At 39.6% G+C, this 23,021-nt stretch overlaps 3 protein-coding genes across 3 annotated transcripts; all 3 read right to left on the bottom strand.

Moving 5' to 3' along the window:
- Window positions 1-4,924: 4,924 nt before the first annotated feature.
- LOC110145122 (hemoglobin subunit beta-3) lies at window positions 4,925-6,574 on the bottom strand. Its single transcript, XM_020905281.2, has 3 exons — window positions 6,440-6,574; window positions 6,088-6,310; window positions 4,925-5,178 (listed from the first exon to the last, which is right to left on the bottom strand). The coding sequence occupies exons 1-3, from the start codon at window positions 6,523-6,525 to the stop codon at window positions 5,050-5,052; spliced, it is 438 nt and encodes a 145-aa protein (XP_020760940.2). The 5' UTR covers window positions 6,526-6,574; the 3' UTR covers window positions 4,925-5,049.
- Window positions 6,575-15,945: 9,371 nt separating this feature from the next.
- On the bottom strand, window positions 15,946-17,129 carry LOC110145121 (hemoglobin subunit beta-like). Its single transcript, XM_070463097.1, has 3 exons — window positions 17,034-17,129; window positions 16,687-16,908; window positions 15,946-16,098 (listed from the first exon to the last, which is right to left on the bottom strand). Exons 1-3 carry the CDS (start codon window positions 17,127-17,129, stop codon window positions 15,946-15,948), a joined length of 471 nt encoding a protein of 156 aa, XP_070319198.1.
- Window positions 17,130-21,181: 4,052 nt separating this feature from the next.
- Window positions 21,182-22,605, bottom strand: LOC110145120 (hemoglobin subunit epsilon-4). The gene is made up of 3 exons (XM_020905279.2): window positions 22,514-22,605; window positions 22,166-22,388; window positions 21,182-21,310 (listed from the first exon to the last, which is right to left on the bottom strand). The coding sequence occupies exons 1-3, from the start codon at window positions 22,603-22,605 to the stop codon at window positions 21,182-21,184; spliced, it is 444 nt and encodes a 147-aa protein (XP_020760938.2).
- Window positions 22,606-23,021: the final 416 nt, after the last annotated feature.

The following is a 23,021-nucleotide window of genomic DNA, read 5'->3' as shown; positions in this document are numbered from 1 at the left end:
AAACTAATTTAAATACAAAAAACAGACACAACATCACCTGAAAGAAAAAGAATGCTTCCCAGGCCAGAACATCTTAACTATAATCTTTGGACTGTTCCAATGTTTAAAAATGTGTGTTACTCATTAGAGAATTGAACAACAAGGGAAGTATAGGAAAAAGAAGGTTGCTCTATTGGCTTAGAATCTAGAGATGCTGAACCTCACATAATATTTATGTTCAGGCCATATCTATCTTTCCCATGAAGAGGATGAATAAGCCATGTCTGAACTTACTGTCAAGATGTTTCCTTGGCATGACTGAATCCAGCTACTTGCCTTGTAAGTTTGCTTCCTTTACTTTTACTTGATTGATATAAGGAAAACATGTATTATTCACAAAGACATGAAAATTCAAGTTATAAATCCCAATGTAAATTAATAGATAAGTACATTAATTTCTTTTTTAGGCTTATGTGCCTCTTATTTTGACCAAAATAAGTCTTCAAGAGTCAATCTCAACCTGCAAACAAATGGGCCACATTCTGAAACTAACTAATTCGATCAAGGCCATGTTTGCTGAAGTCTAAATAGTGCTGGTTGGCATTGCCTCTTCTGGCATTACTCCACTGATGTCTTGGTATGCATGTAGTGGTGGGTGCTTAGGTATGCGTTCATGCATGCTAAGTTGTCTCAGTCATGTCCAACTCTTTGCAACCTGGGCTGTAGCCTGCCAGCTCCCCTGTCCATGAGATATTCCAGACAAGAATACTGGAGTGGGTTGCCATGCCCTCCTCCAGGGTATCTTCCCAACCCAGGGACTGAACCTGAGTCTCCTGCATTGGCAGGTGTGTTCTTCACAACTAGTGCCATCAGAGAAGCCCTTTTATTTATTTATATTTATTTTTATTTTTTTTTTTAGAGAAGCCCTTTTAAACGTATAGGTGCCAACAAGCATGCATGCATGTTAAGTCACTTCAGTCTCATCCAACTCTATGACCCTATGGCTTGTAGCTCGCCAGGCTCCTCTGTCCATGGGATCCTCCAGGCAAGAATACTGGAATTAGTTGCCATGCCCTCCTCCAGGGGATCTTCCCAACCCAGGGATCAAACTGAGTCTCCTGTGGCTTCTGCATTGCAGGTGGATTCTTTATTACTGAGCTACAGAGGAAGTCTGTAGGTGCCAATATAAATATTAGCAATTGTTATTGTAGGAAATTTGGCTTTATTACAAGTGATGCAGAAAAATACCAGAGAACTTTGGACAAAGAGATTACCATACACAATTTGCAGTTTTCCCAGTATTTTGACTGTTATATTGGGAAGACACTGTCAAGAGCAGTGGTAGAAAGATCAGTTAGGAGTCTGCAGTAAGCATCCAGGTGGAGATTACATTGCCTTACACCAGGGAGGTGGTAGCAACGGGTCAACCTGTAAATAAATGTTTAACACCAAGTGTATTTTCTAACAGGATGAGGAATTTCTGAGCTGTTGGTGTGTGTATGAGCATGCATGCATGCACATGCTCTTGTACATGCTAATTTCTGAGTGAGAGTATCTGTGTGGAAGGATGCGAAAGCCAGACAAGGAGATTCTTTATGTTGAGTTTTGTCAGTTCCTTTGTTCATCACACTAACTGCCTCAGAATTCTTGCTTTAAAATGAGGATAGTGGTACTCCCCTGGTGGTCCTGTGGTTAAGAAAGCACCTGCCAATGTAAGGGATACAGATTTAATCCCTGATAAATCCAGGAAGATTCCATGCCACTGAGCAATTAAACCTGTGGGCCACGACTGCTGAGCCTATGCACCGCAGCTGCTGAAGCCTATGTACCCTAGAGTCTGTGCTCCACAGCAAGAGAAATCACAGTGAGAAGCCTAAGCACCTCAACTGGAAAGTAGCCCTTGCTTGCCGCTACTAGAGAAAACCTACATGCAGCAGTGAAGGGCTAGGGCAGCCAAAATTAAATAAATAAAATAAAATGTTGATGGTGGCTGGGTAGGTAGGAAAGTCAGAAAATATCTCTGGAGCATGTTCACACATCCAAATTTTAGCCAAAGTGTCATGAACAGTGACAGCACTTCGTGGCTGCTGATCAGAGGCCTAGAATGTAAGACATTGTCCCATGAAAGCAGTAGCACCAAGATAGGCCTGAGATGGTTCCTTAAGTCGAGCATTGCCTGTCCCAGTCAGATCTGCCCAGCATGGCACGGGCCCTTTGTCAGCAGATGTCCGTAGTACCCTCAAATGGTGAACAATGTTTTCCTCTTCCTGTTTCATGCCCCCCTCTCTCATCCTCAAATCTCAGCCCATAAGCACAGAACCCTGCAAAGAGGATATACATTATGTGGAATCTTAAAAATATGAGACCTAGGACTTGCCTGGTGTACAGTAGATAAGAATTTGTCTGGCGCAAAGGAAGGGACATGGGTTTGATCCCTGGTCTGGGAATATTCCACATGCTGCAAAGCAACTAAGCCTGTGCTCCGCAGCTACTGAGCCTGCACCAGACTACTGAAGCCCACACACTGTTATTACTGAAGCCTGTGCACCCGAGAGCGTTTGCTCCACCAACAAGAGAAGACACTGTGATGAGAAGACAACACACACTACAGTGAAAAGTACAATTTCATCTCTGATTTGACCCCCCTAAAACCTTTGACTTAAAAATGAGAGACTTTTCTTTAACTTGTTGATTCCAGATGTACATAGCAATTCAACTTGTTTTTAAACATGGATGCTGCTAGCATAGTTGCCTTGTTGTTAAGATCCATTAAAAAGAAGGCTCCAAAATTCCCTACTCTTCAATATTGCTATTTCAGCCTGAGATCTTTTGCATTTAGGAAGAGATGTTAAATGAGTCAACTTACTCTTTGTAAATTCTCACCTGACATTAACTTCTGTTAAAAGTCAAAGTAGGGAATTGTGTTGAGACTTTTTTTTTTCATTTTTCTGCAACATGTAAAGATGACATTATATACCAAATTGACAACGGTAGCTGATTTTTCAGAAGGTCAGAGTAGTAATTTTTTTTTTTCAGTCCTGGATGTCTGATTTCAAAATGATCTTCTTAATTGTTAAGCCACCTTACTTTACTTGTCAATTAGCATTGAAAACATACTGGGAGTAATATCTAGATGGTATCTTCTTGTTTGTAAATTTTTAACTTTAAGAATGCGTCCACAATGTACAGCAAAATATATTATCTATTTTATTAATTCCATGCAGTTTTGCTTCAATTGTCTTTACTGTTTACCTGAAATTCTTACAATACACAAACACATTATTCATCAGTGATTTGGCCTATGCTATCCTCCTTTTCTTTTCTGACTTTTGTCTTCTTGTCTTTTGGACAGTTGTCTATACTACTTAACTTTACCACCCATTTCATACCAAGGGCTTCATCATCTGATCTCATAAAAACCTTGAATACACTCATTTACAGTCACTTGTTAAATGTGTTACTTTCAGAATCTCCTCAACTAGATTCAGAACTGGGAAAGGAATAGGACAAAGCTGTGTATTGTCACCTTGCTTATTTAACTTCTATGCAGAGTACATCATGAGAAATGCAGGGCTGGATAAAGTACAAGCTGGAATCAAGGTTGTCAATAGAAATAGCAATAACCTCATATATGCAGATGACACCCACTTTATGGCAGAAAGCAAAGAGGAACTAAACAGCCTCTTCATGAAAGTGAAAGAAGAGAATGAAAAAGCTGTCTTAAAACTCAGCAGTCACAAAACAAAGACCATGGCATCTGGTCCCATCACTTGATTGCAGAGATGGGGAAGCAATGGAAACAGTGACAGACTTTATTTTCCTGGGCTCCAAAATCACTGTAGATGGTGACTGCAGCCATGAAATTAAAAGACACTTGCTCCTTGGAAGAAAAGCTATGACAAATCTAGACAGCTTATTAAAAAGCAGAGACATTGCTTGGCCAACAAAGGTCCATCTAGTCAAAGCTATGGTTTTTCCAGCAGCCATGTATGGACATGAGAGTTGGATCATAAAGAAATCCAGCTGCCAAAGAATTGATTCTATTGAACTGTGATGCTGGAGAAGACTCTCGAGAGTCCCTTGGGGTGCAAGGAGATCAAACCAGTCAATCCTGAAGGAATCAGTCCTGAATATTCATTGGAAGGACTGATGCTGAAGCTGAAGCTTCAATACTTTGGCCACCTGATGTGAAAAACTGACTCATTTGAAAAGACCCTGATGCTGGGAAAGATTGAAGGCAGGAGAAGGGGACGACAGAGGATGAGATGGTTGAATGGCATCACCAACTTGATGGACATGAATTTAAGCAAGCTCCAGGAGTTGGTGATGGCCAGGGAAGCCTGGCATGCTGCAGTCGATGGGATCTCAAAGAACTGTACACAACTGAGCCACTGAAGTGAACTGAACTGAGATTCAGAGTTAGGATGCAAGAGCGAACAAAGATTATTCATAATTCATATGTCGTTTCCAGAATCCAGCAAAGAAGGTTCTGTCCTTCTTGTAGATCTTTATAAGACGACAGAGAAAATAGGATAAAAAGAGGTCAGGGGAGAAAGAGCAATGGAGACAGTAAAATGCATAAAGAAAATCTTAAAACAGTGGTGTCATTAGGCAGAACTTAATGAATCTAAGTGATGTTCTGGATAATTAAAGAGAGAGAAGACATTTACAAGAAAGGCTAAATAACATAATTTATTTAAAACTTAGCAATGATCTAACTCCCAGATCAAGCTGCAACTTAATTCTTTAAGGGAGAGTAAGGCTAAGGAGCAGAGCCTGTTTTCCATAGCATCTGCTGTTTACAACCACTCCTATCATGGGGTACAAGATACTGATATATTTTCCCAAGGTCTCAACTTAGTCCTTCATTTCTTTATGTCTTCAGTGCTTTGCCCTCCCATGTGCCATCTGAGTAAGAGACAGTGAAATAATTTAAATACAGCAGTGCAATGAAAATAAATGTCTTTATTAGGCAGAAGCCAGATGCTCCAAATGCTTCATAATTTTTCCATATTCAATTTTTGGGCTCTGAGAATAAAAACATTTTTCCTGGAAAGCAGGAAAGGGAGCTTAGTGATATCTGTGGGCCAGGGCATTGGCAACACCAGCCACCACCTTCTGAAAGTCAGCCTGCAGCACCGGGGTGAATTCACCGCCAAAGTTGCGAGCCAGCACAACCACCAGCACGTTGCCCAGGAGCTGTGTGGAAAAGACATTAAGCAAGGGCAGGGTTAGTGCAGGTGAGTGAAGTGAAAGTCGCTCAGTCATGTCTGACTCTTTGCAACCCCATGGACTATACAGTCCATGGAATTCTCTAGGCCAGAATACTGGAGTGGGTAGCCTTTCCCTTCTCCAGGGGATCTTCCCAACTCAGGGACTGAACCCAGGTCTCTGCACTGCAGGAAGGATTCTGTACTAGCTGAGTCACAAGGGAAGCCCAAGAATACTGGAATGGGTAGCCCATCCCTTCTCCAGCCATTCTTCCCGACCCAGGAATCGAACTGAGATCTCCTGCATTGCAGGCAGACTCTTTACCAACTGAGCTATGAGGGAAGCCCAAGGTTAGATTCAGGGTATTTCAGTCTCATCCCAAGCTGTGACCATAGGATATAAGCACAAAGATGACTGAAGTGTAGATGTTACTATTGATGTGAAGCTACCCATATCAGCCTGAATTTATATTAGAAATGTTTCTCTCTTTCTACCTTAATACAGAACTTGTTATCCTTTTTATTATTTTTAATCATTTCAAAAAGCAGTGTAGCATTTTACCCCTTAAAAGAAACAGACATGGGGAAAATATTAATTACCATTTTTAAAGTTGATAAAAGAAGAAATAATTTTTTTTCAAATTAAACCCTCAAAATAAAAAGTATAATTAAAAAGAGAAGACATTGCAGACAACAGAGAACAAGAATGAATCAGAGGAAATGATGGTTGTGAGCAAAGAGGTTAAACGAATCTAAACGGTTCTGAGGAGTCCTTAGCACTCTAACCAGAATACATCTTCTCCATTCTAAACTGCGTCCTGCCATTCAGACCTCTCCCCATGACACGAGCTTCACCATAAAAAGAAGAAGGAGAGCACTGAGGATTCCACAAACTCACCCTGAAGTTCTCAGGATCCACGTGCAGCTTATCACAGTGCAGCTCACTCAGCTGAGCAAAGGCACCCTTGAGGTCGTCGAGGTGCTTCAGGCCCTCACTAAAGGCATCTAGCACCCTCTTGCCATGGGCCTTCACTTTAGGGTTGCCCATAACAGCATCAGCAGAGGACAAGTCCCCAAAGTGCTCAAAGAACCTCTGAGTCCAGGGGTAGACAACCAGCAGCCTAAGGGGTGAAAAGGGCACAAGGTCAGAGGAACTCAGCAGCTTTCAGAAACTCAGCGGACAGCTCTGTCCTCACACGCCCAGGTGCCATTCACTCTCCTTAAACCTGTCTTGGAAGCAGGATACCTACCTGCCCAGGGCCTCAGCACCAACTACATCCACATTCACCTTGCCCCAGAAGCCAGTGACGGCAGCCTTCTCCTCAGCAGTCAGCATGGTGTCTGTTTGTGTAGCTGCTAGTGAACACGGTTGTGTCAGAAGCAAGTGTAAGCAGCAGCTGGCCCAGCTCTTCCTTTTATGCCCAGCCCTGCCTCCTGCCCTCCCTGCTTCTGTGAGCAGATTGGCTCATGCCAAGTTGTGGTTCCACAGGGTGAGGCTTGAATGATGATAGTCATACATCTCCTTAGTCTTCCTGGCACTGAATTTAGATCTTCAGCCCTCTTTCTGGGCATCTCTAGGTCTCAGTCATTCCAGCAATACAAATTGCTACTAAAATCATCTTCCTTAGCGAGTTTGCTTATAGAGATTTTAGAATCACAACGAGGTAACCTCTTGGAAACCACCTCCTCAATTTTGTTATTACACAAATGAAGAACCCGGGGTCCAGAAAGTGGAAAGAATGTGTCCACTATAATTCAACTTAAGACTATGTGGATGGATCATCTCCTGTGCCTTCAGAATATGCAAAAGAATTACAAGGACAGCATGGATAAAACCGCTGCCCCTCTTCTAAATATGCATCTCTTGTTTGTTTGTTTAGGATTAAATCATTCTGGTATGAAAACAAATACTCTTTGTTTATTGACTCATTCAACTTTTTTCTTAATTTAATTTATGACCAAATAAATAATGATAGAAAAATAGAATAAGTATGGACTGAGAAGTCCTGTGAAATACTTACTCCATTAATCCATAGATGAAAACATACAGACCTCTCCATGTAGTAAAAAATACAAAGAAGTAAAAAAAATCATAAGCCTAAGGTTTCAATAACCCTGCTAGAGTCAATGTGTTCAAAGACTCAATAGAGGCATATAACTTGTTTCCTCATAGACTAATGTGGGAAAGTGTCTGGAAGAACAGAGAAGCTTCTCCATGATTTAAAAGGAGGGATAAAATTGTGTAATAACATTCCAGCATGAATCAGATTATTTGTTTTCTTCCTCTAAGCCTCTAAGAGTACTGTGTTCATAAGAATTACTTCTATTTTATTCATTATCCACAGTTTTGTTTTCTCCATATACTTTACTTACACCTTCTTTCACTAAAATTTATTCTTCATTATCTACAGCTTTTCAAATATTTCTTCTCTCTTTGCCCCTCCTCCCACCCATGTAATACATCCACTTACCTTCTTAGGCAAGAAAAAACTTCGGAAATATAGAGGTCTGTTTCTTACTACTAGAAGATTCAATGAAAAAAGCAAAAGCAGCAAGCATTTCTTAGCTCAGCATTAGATCTCAGAGTTCCCTGAGGGTCCCCTAATTTCTATCATCTCTACTTTTTGCATCTTCCCTTCTTCTTGAATTTCTACTTCTTTTCAGTAAGGAAAGGAGCATATATATATTTACTTCCCATGATCTCTGTCCTTAGAACCTTGTCCTGATTCAGACAACTTGATGTCTAGAATCACCTTTTTCTCACCTTTGCCATCACTGACAAAACATGTTTTAAAAAATCTCTCATTCTTTCAGCTCTATGTCTCTGTAACTCCAATTAATATATTTTTAGGTGAATTAGCTTGAGAAACCTATATGCAGGTCAGGAAGCAACAGTTAGAACTGGACATGGACCAACAGACTGGTTCCAAATAGGAAAAGGAGTACGTCAAGGCTGTATATTGTCACCCTGCTTATTTAACTTATATGCAGAGTACATCATGAGAAATGCTGGGCTGGAAGAAGCACAAGCTGGAATCAAGATTGCCAGGAGAAATATCAATAACCTCAGATATGCAGATGACACCACCCTTACGGCAGAAAGTGAAGAAGAACTAAAGAGCCTCTTGATGAAAGTGAAAGAGGAGAGTGAAAAAGTTGGCTTAAAGCTCAACATTCAGAAAACTAAGATCATGGCATCTGGTCCCATCACTTCATGGGAAATAGATGGGGAGACAGTGGAAGCAGTGTCAGACTTTATTTTTTTGGGGGGGGGCTCCAAAATCACTGCAGATGGTGACTGCAGCCATGAAATTAAAAGATGCTTACTCCTTGGAAGGAAAGTTATGACCAACCTAGATAGCATATTAAAAAGCAGAGACATTACTTTGCCAACTAAGGTCCATCTGGTCAAGGCTATTGTTTTTCCAGTAGTCATGCATGGATGTGAGAGTTGGACTGTGAAGAAAGCTGAGTGCTGAAAAATTGATGCTTTTGAACTGTGGTGTTGGAGAAGACTCTTGAGAGTCCCTTTGATTGCAAGGAGATCCAACCAGTCCATCCTAAAGGAGATCAGTCCTGGATGTTTATTGGAAGGACTGATGCTGAAGCTGAAACTCCAATACTTTGGCCACCTCCTGTGAAGAGTTGACTCATTGGAAAAGACCCTGATGCTGGGAGGGATTGGGGGCAGGAGGGAGAAGGGGACGACAGAGGATGAGATGGCTGGATGGCATCACCAACTTGATGGACATGAGTTTGAGTAAACTCTGGGAGTTGGTGATGGACAGGGAGGCCTGGCATGCTGTGATTCATGGGGTTGCAAAGAGTCGGACACGACTGAGCAACTGAACTGAACTGAACTGAGGAGGAAAGGACTTCTGCATTCCTAGTTGCTAGGAAAAACTCATAAATATCCAGCTTTCATTACTTCATCCTCCAAAATATTTTTTTTCCATCATTGCTAGGTAAATGAAGATCCCTCACCTTTTGACCTGGCCCATTCCCCATCAAGAACTTGTGAACAAATTCATTCTGATATTTTTAGACATGTAGAAAAGTTTTTGCTCTTGCCTGGCTGTCTGGAAGTTAGGGCTGAATTATATGCCCATAAAAGTTTATAGGAGTAAAAAATATAATATTTAAACATTTTCAATTTATATTCACTCTTTTCTGCAACCCTCAAAGAAAGAGGCTCTAACTATTGGTCTATACTTAGAAAAATATTTTCACATGTTGACTTCTGGGAAAATAGTTCTTTCAAATGTTTTAAATGTTAAAAACAGAAAGCAAACAAAAATCTACAGTTGGTTTGACCTTTAAGTTTTGTGTTTCAATTGATTAACTGAAACCTCTGTTAGTTTTATCATTGTTTTATATTTGTACTCTTTTAAAGGCCCTAATTCGCTCCCCTGATATCAGAGGTCAGGCATATGTGAGTGAAAGGACTTCTTCTGGGAAACTTTGGATATGTCTTTTCAGAAAGTTTGTGTTATGGAAGACTCACAGAAGTTACTAAATAATAGTATAGTCTATTCCTATATTTCCTTGTATAGAAAGAAAGAAAGAAAGTGAAGTCGCTCAGTCGTGTCCGACCCTTTGCGACCCCATGGACTGTAGCCTACCAGAATTCTCCGTCCATGGGATTTTCCAGGCAAGAGTACAGGAGTGGGTTGCCATTTCCTTCTCCAGGGAATCTTCCCGACCCAGGGATCAAACCCGGGTCTCCCGCATTGTTGGCAGACGCTTTACTGTCTAAGCCACCAGGGAAGTCAAGGAGCCAAGTTTTCTTGTAAAGGAGCCAACTTGTCAGGGCTACAGTTTTGCTGTCTGGACTGATAGGAATTAGCATGTACTTAAAGACTTCCCCTATCATTTTCTGTTTTCAGAGATGATTCCCTAATTCATTTGATTTGAATTAATTATTTTTAAATATTTGATCTATAATATTAGTTTCAAGTGTACAGTATAGTGATTCAGTATTTTTAAGGACTATGCACCATTTAAAGTTGAAATAAATTATTGACTATGTTTTCTGTTCTGCACAGTATATTCTTGTTGCTAATCTACTTTATACACAGTGGTTTGTATTTCTTAGTCCCCTACCCCTATCCTGACCCTCTCCCCATGGATAAATACGTTTGTTCTCTATACCTGTGAGTTTGTTTCTGCTTTGTTATATTAATTTGTTTATTTTGCTTTTTGTGTTCCACATAAAAGTTTCAACATACAGGATATTGTCTTTCTTTGTCTGACATTTCACCAAGCATAATATCCTACCTTATCCAAGTTGTTGCAACTGGCAAAACTTCATTCTTTTTTATACCTGAGTAATATATAATATTCTAGTATTCATTTGTGTGTGTATGTATATATATACAAATTCTTCTACTGTGTCTTGTTTTTTAAGTCTTCCTTTGCCATGAATGCTCTATGAGCCCCTCTTTTGTACTGACTGCTGCAGCCACCATCATCCAAGTCTCAGAGCAAGAGTTGTTGTCTTTCACGCTTGCTACCTGGTATGATTAAAGAGTGAAATGGTTTTTCCTTCTAACTGCAGGGACAAGTCTGAAAGTTGTTATAAGACATCAAAAGTTCAGGCAAAAATAAGAAAGAGTGAATAGTTATACAAATGGGGTTATGTTCAGAGCGAAAAGTGCAAATCCAGGTCACCACTAAAAAGTTATGGAATATTTCTTAGGCCCACTACCACCTTCACCATCATGAGCTTTCTTGGACTCTGTGAAGGGATCCACAGCATGTCTGCTCTATTTTGATTAAAGCCCTGTTGAGCATGCACACACATGCACACACTCACACAAGTCCACAGACAGAGAGACAGACTTTTTTTTTTTTCCTTCTTTTCCTTTATTCCAGTTTGGCAAGGTGACCTAATTCCTAACATTCTATACCAGGATGGGCCTATTCTGAGTATAATTAAGAGGATGAATATTGACTTTCTTCAGGAGAATCATGACATTTCATTCAGAGATGTGTGGTTTCATCATTTGGTTCAGAAATTTCACTCAGCTAGAATTCTTTTGTGCATGCTCTGCTGATCAATTTTTAATTATCCAAGTAGAATATTTCAGCAATATAATCCATATTTTTCTGGGTAAAGTAGCTATTTTCTTCAGTTATTTTCCATTAACATTTATTACAAGATAAAGTGGTTATTATTTACTCTTTTCCCCCAGATGTACAATATCTTAGTTGCCTCAGTTTTAGCACTGTTTCAAAAATAAAGTAAAATGAAAGAAAACAACAACAAAAAAAGTAAATGATTCTTGAAGAACAGAACTCATAGAAACAGATGTCATAAACAGAATAGTTTAGGAATGGTATAGTTTAACTCATGTTTAAAAAGGTCAAATTTCTCTCTAAAAACAGTAAAATCAATATAGCCATAATTTTGATAAAATATATCCTAATTATTACAGAGCAGTTAGTATCTCTTTATCAATTCCACATTAATATTTCCCCCACTGGGCTCAGGTTTTAATTCATTCAGAATTAGCTTTTATTTACCTCAAAAGTGGGCTATGATATTGACTTATCAAAAACAAAGGGGCAGTCTTTCTCAAGTAAAATTTGAAGCTGTATGCCTGGAAGGGCAGAATCGTGGCACCCTTGACAAATACACGAGGCATTAATTCTCAAAGCCAACTTTCAGGGCATTTCTCTAAGGTTTAAGAGATGGAAAATCTAGAATAGCGTCCTAAATTCTCATGACATTCAATTGACTGATTTTGAAATGATTATGGAAATCAATGCACAGCATTACTTACTTCTCGCTCTCTCTCTTCTCCTCTCACCCTCACCCGCGTCTTCGCTCCATTTCTCTTTCTCCTCTCCTTTCTTCCCCACCACCACCCTTCTTTGTTCCCTTTCTCTCTGACTCTCTGTATCTCCCTCTGTCACTGTCCTTCTCTCCTTGCCTCTGGTCTCTTTCCATCTTTCTTTCTTCCACACATACTCCATCTTCATTAACACATACTGAACATGATCTATAAAGCAACATGATAAGGAGGGACTAGAAGTAATTATTGGGTAAATTATCAAATAAAATCAAATATTAAGGAATTAATTTTACTCTTAGACTTTTTGCTGAAGTTCTGCTTTAACAAGGAGTAAAAACATATAACAAGTTGCCAAGTCTCTTTCCAACCCTTGACCTCCTCCTCAGTCCCAACATGGAGACACCAACACCAACAAAACCGTTTAAACTTGATCTAAGTCCAGATTGTGAAACTCACAGTTTCTCTTACCTTCTTTCAAATCATTTGAAAATCTCTTTGTCTCCTAATGTTTAATTCTTATGATGACTATTCTGTGCTCAGGAGTGTGAAAGGAAACTTCCTAAAATTTTCCTGAGATGTCTTTGCTTCTGGGATGTGACCCTGTGGTTATTAAATATAGTGTTGGGGTGTAAACAATTCTCTGTGCCTACTATGTATAAAAACATGAAAAGAAACAAATAAATATTTGAAAACTTATTTACCTTCAGACAATTCAAAATATAGTGGTGAAAAAGTAAACTGTCTATAACCTGGTAGTAAGATAGAATTATTCTAAAAATACTTTTTATAGAAGGAAGCAATATGTTCTGTTTCAGGAAGTCAAGTTTAAAGTTAGTCAACTGGAGTATGATATAGATTTAAAGAAATGCATGCAAGTTAGTAGGTTCCAGAATTCAATTTTACATATGACAAAAATAATTTCACAAAGGATAGGGAGTTTGGGATGGACATGTACACACTGCTGTATTTAAAATGGATAACCAACAAGGTCTTACTGTATAGCACAGGAAACTCTGCTCAATGATATGTGCCAGCCTGGATGGGAGGGAGTTTGGGGAAGAATGGAAACATGTACATATATGGTTCATTACTTTGCTGTGCACCTGAACTATCACAACACATTTAATTGGATATACTCTGTATAAAATGAAAACTTAAAAAGTTTCCAAAGATATTGTACTACCTATAATCAAAAAGCAAACATCTAATCAATGATTTACTTTCTTGTGTGCTTCCTTATTGTATATTGTAGCACTAACACCAAGGAAACATTATGCAATTGTGCACTTTCCAGATTGCCGTCTACTGCCAGGTGTTTTGACACAAGAAATAACTGTTCATTCATTGATTATTTCACTTAATAAACATACATTTACTGTCTATGGAGGATCTACTGTATAAGACATGGCAATCCTGTAGGATAGTACAAAAGGCACAAACCCTAACACAACACAAAGACTGAGTATGCTCAGTTCAGTATCAGTTCAGTCGTTCAGTCGTGTCCAACTCTTTGCGATCCCATGAACCACAGCATGCCAGGCCTCCCTGTCCATCACCAACTCCCGGAGTCCACCCAAACCCATGTCCATTGAGTCTGTGATGCCATCCAACCATCTCATCCTCTGTCATCCCCTTCTCCTCCTGCCCTCAATCTTTCCCAGCATCAGGGTCTTTTCAAATGAGTCAGCTCTTCACATCAGGTGGTCAAAGTATTGGAGCTTCAGCTTCAACATCAGTCCTTCCAATGAGCACCCAGGACTGATCTCCTTTAGGATGGACTGGTTGGATCTCCTTGCAGTCCAAGGGACTCTCAAGAGTCTTCTCCAACACCACAGTTCAAAAGCATCAATTCTTTGGTGCTCAGCTTTCTTTATAGTTCAACTCTCACATCCATACATGACCACTGGAAAAACCATAACCTTGACTAGACAGACCTTTGTTGACAAAGTGATGTCTCTGCTTTTTAATATGCTATCTAGGTTGGTCATAACTTTCCTTCCAAGGAGTAAGCGTCTTTTAATTTCATGGCTGCAATCACCATCTGCAGTGATTTTGGAGCCCCAAAAAATAAAGTCTGACACTGTTTCCACTGTCTTCCCATCTATTTCCCATGAAGTGATGGGACCGGATGCCATGATCTTAGTTTTCTGAATGTTGAGCTTTAAGCCAAATTTTTCACTCTTCTCTTTCACTTTCTTCAAGAGGCCTTTTTGTTCTTCTTCACTTTCTGCCATAAGGGTGGTGTTATCTGCATATCTGAGGCTTTTGATATTTCTCCTGGCAGTCTTGATTCCAGCTTGTGCTTCCTCCAGCCCAGTGTTTGTCATGATGTTTGCTAGACAGGAAGAAATGTGAAAAATGTGGAGTGGAAGTGTTTGGAAGGATTTCCTTAGGCAATAATGGAAATTTCACTGATGGCAGGGTCAAAAGATTCAAACAAGTGTTATGTGAGCACTGAGCTTTGCCTGAAATGGGAGGTTGGGGTTAATTTTGGAAGTGTTTTGGGGCAAGTGGGAGAGGGAGGATGTGTATTGGAATGGGAACATCTAATATAACATAGCGTTGTTGCCTACAACATGCAGGCAAGAGAAGTATGAAAAAAGGAAATGTTAATAACAGTTTATTGAGCAATCATTATGTCTCTGATTGAACACATTATTTCTTGAGTAATTAGTGGATATGGATCAGAGTGTTAGCCTGAAGTTTTTGTCTAGATTTGAAGTTTCCCACGAGCCCCTGTAATGCTAGTATCCTCACTATATTTTAAAACTTCTTATAGTTCTTAGGCTTTGAGGCAGAAATGTCGTCCATTACTGACTGTGTATGGGCTCCTTCGTTTTCTCATTTCCCTTGTTCTCTCTGTATAAGACACAAAGACCCCCTATCTGTAGATTCTCAGGGGTTTTCCCATATCCTTAGAGGAAAAAACAAACAAACCAACCAACAAAAATGAGTAAAATGAATCAGGACACTGAGTTGAAAGTTTTTTTATTAGGAAGAAGTCATATTGTTGAGGGTGGACATTATTTCTTCAAGTTCAGAAGATAAAATCTGGGAAATACTGGGACTTCCCTCACAGTCTAGTGTTTAAGGCTTAGTGTAATGCAGGGGAAGGGAGTTTGATTTCTGTTCAGGGAGCCCCATGCCTTGTGGCCTAAAAACCAGAACATTAAAAAACAACAGAAACAATATTGTAACTCAAAAATGACTTTAAAAAATTTAAATTGTTAACAAATATAAGACTATAGAGAAATAAGGTCTTCCAGTTGAGACAGTTAATTCTTAGGTAGATTGATAAGGAATCTGGAACTCTCCAGGAGAAAAGGGCAGATTACTTTTTTCTACATTGCTTTGTCTTAGTCACATAGACATTTTTTCTTAAACTCTGAGTTGTTATGACAACAATCTTTAAGACTAACTTTCTTTAAGCCCAGAGCTAATGATTACACAACAAAACAACTCATCTTGCTCAAGGGTATGTTTTTCCTGTCCAACACCAACTCCTGGAGTTTACTCAAACTCATGTCCATCAAGTTGGTAATGCCACCTCCTTCTTAAGAACCTTCTGACTAATCCTGGTATTTTAAAATGTATGTTGTGGAAGTGGGTTTTCTGATGTCTATGTCAGAAGCTTTCTCTGTCCCTTTTTCACTGTAATAAAACTCTGCTACACAAAAGCTCTGAGTGATCAAGCCTTGTCTCTGGCCCTGGATCAAAACTGTCTCCTCTGGAAGCCACAAATCTGACACCATTCAACATAAGCTATCACAATGGGCATCAACTCAAGGAATTAAAATGGGAGCTCTGTAATAACCTAGAGGGGTGGGAATGGCCAGAGGTGGGAGGGAGATTCAGGTGGGAGGGGACATATATACACCTATGATTGATTCATTTTAATGTATGGTAGCAATCAAACCAGTATTGTAAACCAACCATCAATTAGAAATTAATATTATTTTTTAAAAAAGAAATTGGACAGGATCTCGATGGTATCTGTGGGCGAGGGCATTAGCCACAACAGCCACCACCTTCTGACAGGCAGCCTGCAACTTTGGGGTGAATTCCCTGCCAAAGTATCGAGCCAGTGTAATCACCAGTATGTCGCCCAGGAGCTGTGTGGTAGAGATAAAAAACAAGAACACTGTTAGCAGAGGCACCCAATTTGTACTTAGAGTATTTCAGTCTCATCCCAAGCTGTGTTCCTAGAATATAAGCAGAAAGATGTCTGAAGTGTAGTTGTTACTACTGATGTGAAGCCACCCATATCAGCCTGAATTTGTACTTAGAAATGTTTCTCTCTTTCTGTCTTAATTCAGAACTTATCATTTTTTATTCTTTTGAACTATATCAAGAAGCAATACATCATTTTGTCTTCGTTGTTTTGAAAGGAAGAGATAAGGGAAAAACATGAGACAAAATTTTTAAGTGACTTAAAAAGAAGAAAATCTTAACACTTAAACACTCAAAAGGTTTAAATGTAAAGAAGATACTGCAGAGAACAAACAGAGAAAAACAAGAATGAATAAGAGTAAATGATGGCTGAGAACAAAGACGGTAAAAGAAACTCCTGAGGAGTTCATGGTGATGTACTCAGAATACCTCTTCTCCATTCTGAACTGTGTCCTGCTGCTTAGCCCTCTCCCATGATAGGAGCTTGACCACCAAAAAAAGGAAAACTTTTAAGGGTCTCATAGACTCACCTTGAAATTCTCAGGATTCACATGCAGCCTCTCACAGTGCAGCTTACTCAGTGCATCAAAGAAATCCTTGATGTAATCGAGATGCTTCAGGCCTTCACTGAAGGCATCTAGCACCTTCTTGCCATGGGCCTTCACCCTAGGATGTCTCATAACAGCATCAGCAGAGGACAAGTCCCCAAAGTGCTCAAAGAACCTCTTAGTCCAGGGGTAGACAACCGCAGCCTAAGGGGTGAAAACAGCACAAGGTCAGAGGGAGTCAGTGCCTGCCAGAATCTCAGGCGACGGCTCTGTCCCCACTCGCCCAGCTGACATTCACTCTCCTTAAGCCTGCCTTGTAAGCTGAATACCTGCCTGCCTAGTGTTTCAGCACCAACTTCATCCAACCTTATCTTGCTCCACAAGGCAATGACTGTAGCTTTCTCCTCAAAAGTTAGATGCACCATGATATCTGTTTGTGTAGCTGCAAGTTTTGTTAAAAGCAGGTGTAAGCAGCAGGAGCCCTGGTCTTCCTTGTGAGCCCCACCCAGCCTCCTGATCTGTCTGCTTCTGAGAGCAGATTGGCCCAGGGCACAACACAAGCTCATTGGTTTGGGGGAATGTTAAGATGCACTCTTGTTTCTCAGTTCCCTTCATCTGTGATTGGCTGATCCAGTGTGACTAGACTCAGAAATTCTACTCTCCCTATTCTTGTTTCTTCTTTTCATTTCTTTCATCCATTGCTTCTACAAATACATGTCCAATCTCATTCATGCATAAATATTTTAGTCTGATATTGTGTAATTTATCTTACAGTTTAAACCTATGAATTACAGTTTACCTATGAATTTAAAAAGTTAAACTCATAGGTAAGAAAACTAAGACCTAGAAAGCAAAAATTGTATCAAGCTGATTTTATATGGAGCTTCATTTTGTTTCTAGAAATATTTGTAAGAGGTTGAAATTGATAAATATCTTGTCATAGATTTAACTTGCTTGCTTTCTCCTTGTATAAATACTTTGGGTCACAAAATTCTGTTTCCCCCATCCCTTCATTGAAATAGATGTACATTAAGTTAATTAAAAATAATAAATAATGTCTTTCTAGCAGCTACTGAAATAGGTTTTGGAGCATGGATGAAAATGGGAACAATTTAATGACAAATAAAGGAAAAAAATCTGATATTTATGATATGACTGTAGAGAAAATGCAGAGGAATTGCAAGCAAGATTTATCTTATTCAGCCTGATAAAGTTTGACAGGACTTCTGGAAAAGCACCAAATGCAGAAATTTCTACATCTGCTTCTTCAGGAAAAAAGTGCAATTGGACCCAGGAATGACAATTCAAAGCAAAGTTCATTCTTCTCAATTCAAATACTACTATAATGATATACAAATATGTACTACCAGCAAAGCTGGAAAGAAGGAAGGAAGGAAGAAAAGAAGAAGAAAGGGAGAGAGGGAGGAAGGAAGGAAGGTTGGATGGAAGAAGGGTCTAAAAGAAGGGAAAAGAATGGAATTAAGGGAAAGAAGAGGGAAAATAATATAAAGAAGAGGAGAGCTTGACAATTCCAAAATTGTGCAAGGCTGTAGATAAGGAAAAATGTTCCTACTTTACTAGTGATAATATAAAACAGTATAACTGATTTTGGAAGTATTTAGTGGTGTCTACAGAAGCAGAGGGTCTTCCCTGGTATCTCAGCTGATAAAGAATCCATCTGTAATGCAGGAGACCCCAGTTGGATTCCTGAGTTGGGGAGATCTCCTGGAGAAGGGAGAGACTTCCTTCTGCAGTATTCTTGGGCTTACCTGGTGGCTCAACTGGTAAAAAAAAAAAAAAGAAAAAATTCTGCTTGCAATGCAGGAAACCTGGGTTTGATCCCTGGGTTGAGAAGATCTCCTGGAGAAGGGAAAGGCTACCTACTTCAGTATTCTGGCCTGGAGAATTCCATGCACTATATAGTCCATAGGGTTGTAGAGTTGGGCACAACTGAGTGACTTTGACTTTGCCTTTCATTTACTGAAGCAGAAGATGTGTAACACCTATGACCTGGCAATTGAGAAGCATGTTTTTGTGCATCCAAAGACATGTATAGGAATGCTTATAGCATCAACATGCATCAGAATCTCAATTCAGTAGCAACTTTAATGATCCTAATTTAGTGGAACAGATAAATTATAGTACAGTAAAAGAATAAATGATTACACAACAATAAAAAGAATCTGTATCACATGCTGTATTCCAGATTCATTGTATAAACTAATGCTGATTAAAAATTACCAGGGACAATAATTCAAATTATGTGATTTAAATATAGAAAGATGGACAGTGTGACCATGATTCAGATAACAAGGGGGAATGTTTTGATAGGAAGATGCCATGAATGATTTTTACACTATATTACAGATTTTTTCCTTTAACCTGAAAGTCAAGTAAAACTATTGAAAAATTCAAGGAATGAAGTGACATAATTGATTTGTATTATTTAAAAATTATTGTGGCTTCAGGGTATAAATGGATATAGGAATAAAATAAGTAAGAGACATATAGAATGATATTGTAGTAGGAAAGTGAAGTTATCATCTCTTTCTTCAGGCTTGAGCAACTGATGATGTCATAGTCATTAAGATGTTACCGGGAGTCCCCCACGGCTCAAATATCAAGGAATCTGCCTGCGATGTGAGAGACCAGGGCTCAGCCCCTGGGTCAAGAAGATCTCCTGGGGAAAGGAATGGCAAGCCACTCCACTATTCCTGTCTGGAGAATTCTGTGGACAGAAGAAATACCATCTCTATTTTCAGGCTTGAGCATCATAGTCATTAAGATGGGAAACACAAAAAGCAGACTCAGTTAGCATAAATAAATTAGGAAATGATCAGGAGTTCAGTTTTGGACATACTATATTTGATTCACATTTGAGCAATCCAGAATGGGATATTAAATAGTTAGATATCTAGATATGGAGCTCAGAAACAATGTAATCAATTCAAGAATATACAATGAAACAGGGCACAGAGAACTAGATCATAGTACATCATATAAACCACTACCACTACCTTTGCAAAATGACAGGCAACACACTTTACAAACATCTCCTTGGAGCCTTAGAGGTAGGGGAGGAAGAGATCATTTGTGAGGGAGAGATCATTATCTCACTTCTCAAACAAGGACATTAATTCTAAAAATTATTAACTAAATGTTTCAAGGTATTGGAGCAATACTTTGACCTTGTCTGCTAATTCTGAAGTTTTGTCTTTTCACTTTATGTCAGTGGTTTCAATACATAAATTTGAAAAAAATTTTTACAAAGGTGGCTATGCCCATTACCAGCTCCAAGCAAGAGACATCTAGGTTTTTTTTTCCTCTGTCAAGGAATTTCCTCCTCTCATTAACCAGACAGGGAACCTGGCTGTCAACCATGACTTCTCCACTCTCATTTCACTGTTTCAAGTCTTCAGGCGTCTTTGCCACAATGGTCTTATATATGTATTTTTTTCCATAGTTCCATTGTTCCTGTCAAGTTGAGTCCTTTACCAATTGCTTTATTATAATCACAGCCAACTCCTAAGCCCAGATTCAGGGTAGATTCTGCCTTGTCAGGTCTATACACACACATGGATCAATTTCGCTACAATATCCTATTCATTATGTCACTCTTCTGTGCAAGAAACTTCACTGGTTCTTTTTACATGCAACAATAGCTTCTTTTCCTGATGTTTCTGGTCTCCCTAGTAAATTCTCTAATTTTATACTACCCTACTGTTTTTAAAGGGCCAATTTCTCTTCTGACAATTAGATCTGACAGGATGAATCTTGAATTTGTCATTTTTCCTCATAAATAGACTTTATCTCTACCAAAGCCTTAGTAGAATTAAAAATGTGTTCCAGGACACAGAGCTCCCGAGTAACATAGCATTTGTACCATTATAGATGCAAGGAAAAAGTTGAGAGTAGATCCCTTGACTGGATGTCTAAAAAGTACCATTTTCATTGCACTTAATAACTACTAAAAATATGATTCTTATATTAAATAAAAGAGGCCCCCAAAGAGCTCTTATCCTGAATTTATACAAATTACAAACTATTCAGGTAACCCTACTTTGTGTCCTAACAACTAACTATTAGCAATCATTTTGCATCTCTCAAAAGTAACCCCATTTCTTTCCTTTTTCTAAAGACTTTGTCCACCTCTGGAGTCTACTTTCCCCTCCTAGGATTAACTACCCATTGAAGCCACACTTATAGAATCTTATTAGTGTTCCTTCTATAACCTCCACAAACTCTCAATCTCCAATATTTCCAGTTCCAATAAGAATACTTTTTTTAGCTGAATCAGTTTATAAAAAAATAAAAACAAATGGAAAATACAAGGACATTCATTACAGACCATGACTTTTATTTCATTTGTATTATATGGGAGTTATGTCTGGAATCAGGGTTCTTTCCCTCTGTCTTCAGGGAATGAGTACTGGGGCACTGAGCCCTCAGATAGGCACCAACATGGTTGGCCAGGCAACTAGTGGTACTTGTGGGCCAGAGCGTTAGCCATAGCATTTGTCAGCTTCTGCCAGGTAGCCTGCATCTGTGGGGTAAATTCCTTGCTGAAGTGGGTTGCCAAGACAATCAATATCATGTTGCCTAGGAGCTGGGAATAAAAAGAAGATAGTACATAATGAAGAGAAGGTCTCAAGCTGCCCTTCCAACAAATAGATACAACATCCATTTCCTTCTTCATAAGAGGTTGAACAACTTTCACAGCCATGTTCCCACAAAAGTGCATCATTATAGACTTGACATTAGCTTCAGTGACTCCCAGCCTGAACCCCCATTGTTTTATATCCTTCTCCCATTTTCTCTGTCAACTTCCAACCCCAGACCATTGCTATGTATTACTTCTCTCCTTTATTTTAAAAGTAAGAGTATAGTGCTCAAAGGGGATTTGATATGCTTATTTTGTCATCAGATATTACATACATTCAGATTGTTTGGGCACCTGCTTGACAAATAATCCAGCACCTTGTATAGAAGAACATTTCTTCATTGCTGGAGATGAGAGGAGGAGGCCCAAACTCTGAAAAGTTGCTCTTATTCTGCTCTGTTTAGTCCTGACTCAAAACTCAAAAACCATGCAGAAATATATTCATCAATTTTCATAGAAAATTTCAGTTATCAAAGTCAAGATATTCTTTTCATTGGCTCAATTTGTGTTCGCCAGGCCAAAACATACAGCTCAAGTTTGGTTAGTGTTCTTCACAATATTTTTTTTTTTTTTTTTTTTTTTTCAGAATTATCAGATGGCCAGTGACTTCCACTCTTCACAGAGTACTTACTTGGTCTTACCTTTGACCTCTGGAACAATCTATCAAAATCAAGCCTTTCTCTGAAATATTATGTGCAAACAATATTTCGATAGCTTAAGACTTAAGTCAGTGTTCGCTATTATAACCGCAGCACAGACACCTGGATGAAAGAACAAAGCACAGACATGCCCAGAACTCACCCTGAAGTTCTCGGGATCCACGTGCAACTTGTCACAGTGCAGCTCGCTTAGATCTGCAAAGGTGCCCTTGAGGTCATCCATGTGCTTAATGGCATTTCCAAAGGAGTTCAGCACCTTCTTGCCGTGGGCCTTGACCTTGGGGTTGCCCATTATGGCAGACTCAGAGTGTAAGTTACCAAAACTGTCAAAGAACCTCTGGGTCCATGGGTAGACGATCAGGAGCCTATGGGACGATCATAGTCACAGAACAGATGAGAAGTCAGAGTACGTAAGAAAGCTAACCAGCCCCTCTTTTCTGGAACACTTTCTGCCTTTCTACACCCTGTCCAACCTGTGTCCAGTGCTTACCTTGCCAGGCTCTCACCGCCGACCGCCTCCACATTCACCTTGGCCCACAGGCTAGCAACAGCCGCCTTCTCCTCGGAAGTAAAATGCACCATGGTGTCTGGGAGCTTACTGGTGAGCCTGACGGGCCAGAAGCAAGTCCGTGCCGCTGCTTCACTGCGTGGCCTTTTATTCCTCATCTCCTGTCCCCAGGCCCTTCCTTCCCCCAATAAAATGAGACTATTGGTCAAAGGTGGGGGGCTACCACCAGGGGTGGGACTTGGGCAAGGGAGGGTCAGCGAGATGGACATTTGTGTCTCTGATAGTGTTGGTGGCTCTATCAGGGCTATTCTGCTGTCGTTCCCCCTACCGTCTACTGCACAATTCATATCTCAAAGTTCCCACCACTGTTCCTGAAGTGACCAGTAGGCTGACCATGAAGCATAGCTAGAATTAGGAAAAGCAACTTTTAGAACTCTGGTGAGCACTGTGTCAGGCGTTTACAAGACACTGTTCTGTTGTTCAGCCAGGG

Source organism: Odocoileus virginianus, unplaced genomic scaffold (genome assembly GCF_023699985.2).
Source record: "Odocoileus virginianus isolate 20LAN1187 ecotype Illinois unplaced genomic scaffold, Ovbor_1.2 Unplaced_Scaffold_28, whole genome shotgun sequence".
Lineage (NCBI taxonomy): Eukaryota > Metazoa > Chordata > Mammalia > Artiodactyla > Cervidae > Odocoileus > Odocoileus virginianus.
This window is presented reverse-complemented; position numbering and strand designations above follow the sequence as displayed.

Coding starts and splice junctions, on each gene's coding strand:
- LOC110145122 (XM_020905281.2), bottom strand. CDS start 6,525: ATGCTGACTGCTGAGGAGAAGGCTGCCGTCACTGGCTTCTGGGGCAAG. Junction 6,311..6,439: donor GGTGCTGAGGCCCTGGGCAG/GTAGGTATCCTG, acceptor TTCACCCCTTAG/GCTGCTGGTTGTCTACCCCT. Junction 5,179..6,087: donor TGGATCCTGAGAACTTCAGG/GTGAGTTTGTGG, acceptor TTTTCCACACAG/CTCCTGGGCAACGTGCTGGT.
- LOC110145121 (XM_070463097.1), bottom strand. CDS start 17,129: ATGGTGCATCTAACTTTTGAGGAGAAAGCTACAGTCATTGCCTTGTGG. Junction 16,909..17,033: donor CTGAAACACTAGGCAGGCAG/GTATTCAGCTTA, acceptor TTCACCCCTTAG/GCTGCGGTTGTCTACCCCTG. Junction 16,099..16,686: donor TGAATCCTGAGAATTTCAAG/GTGAGTCTATGA, acceptor TCTACCACACAG/CTCCTGGGCGACATACTGGT.
- LOC110145120 (XM_020905279.2), bottom strand. CDS start 22,605: ATGGTGCATTTTACTTCCGAGGAGAAGGCGGCTGTTGCTAGCCTGTGG. Junction 22,389..22,513: donor GGCGGTGAGAGCCTGGCAAG/GTAAGCACTGGA, acceptor ATCGTCCCATAG/GCTCCTGATCGTCTACCCAT. Junction 21,311..22,165: donor TGGATCCCGAGAACTTCAGG/GTGAGTTCTGGG, acceptor TTTTATTCCCAG/CTCCTAGGCAACATGATATT.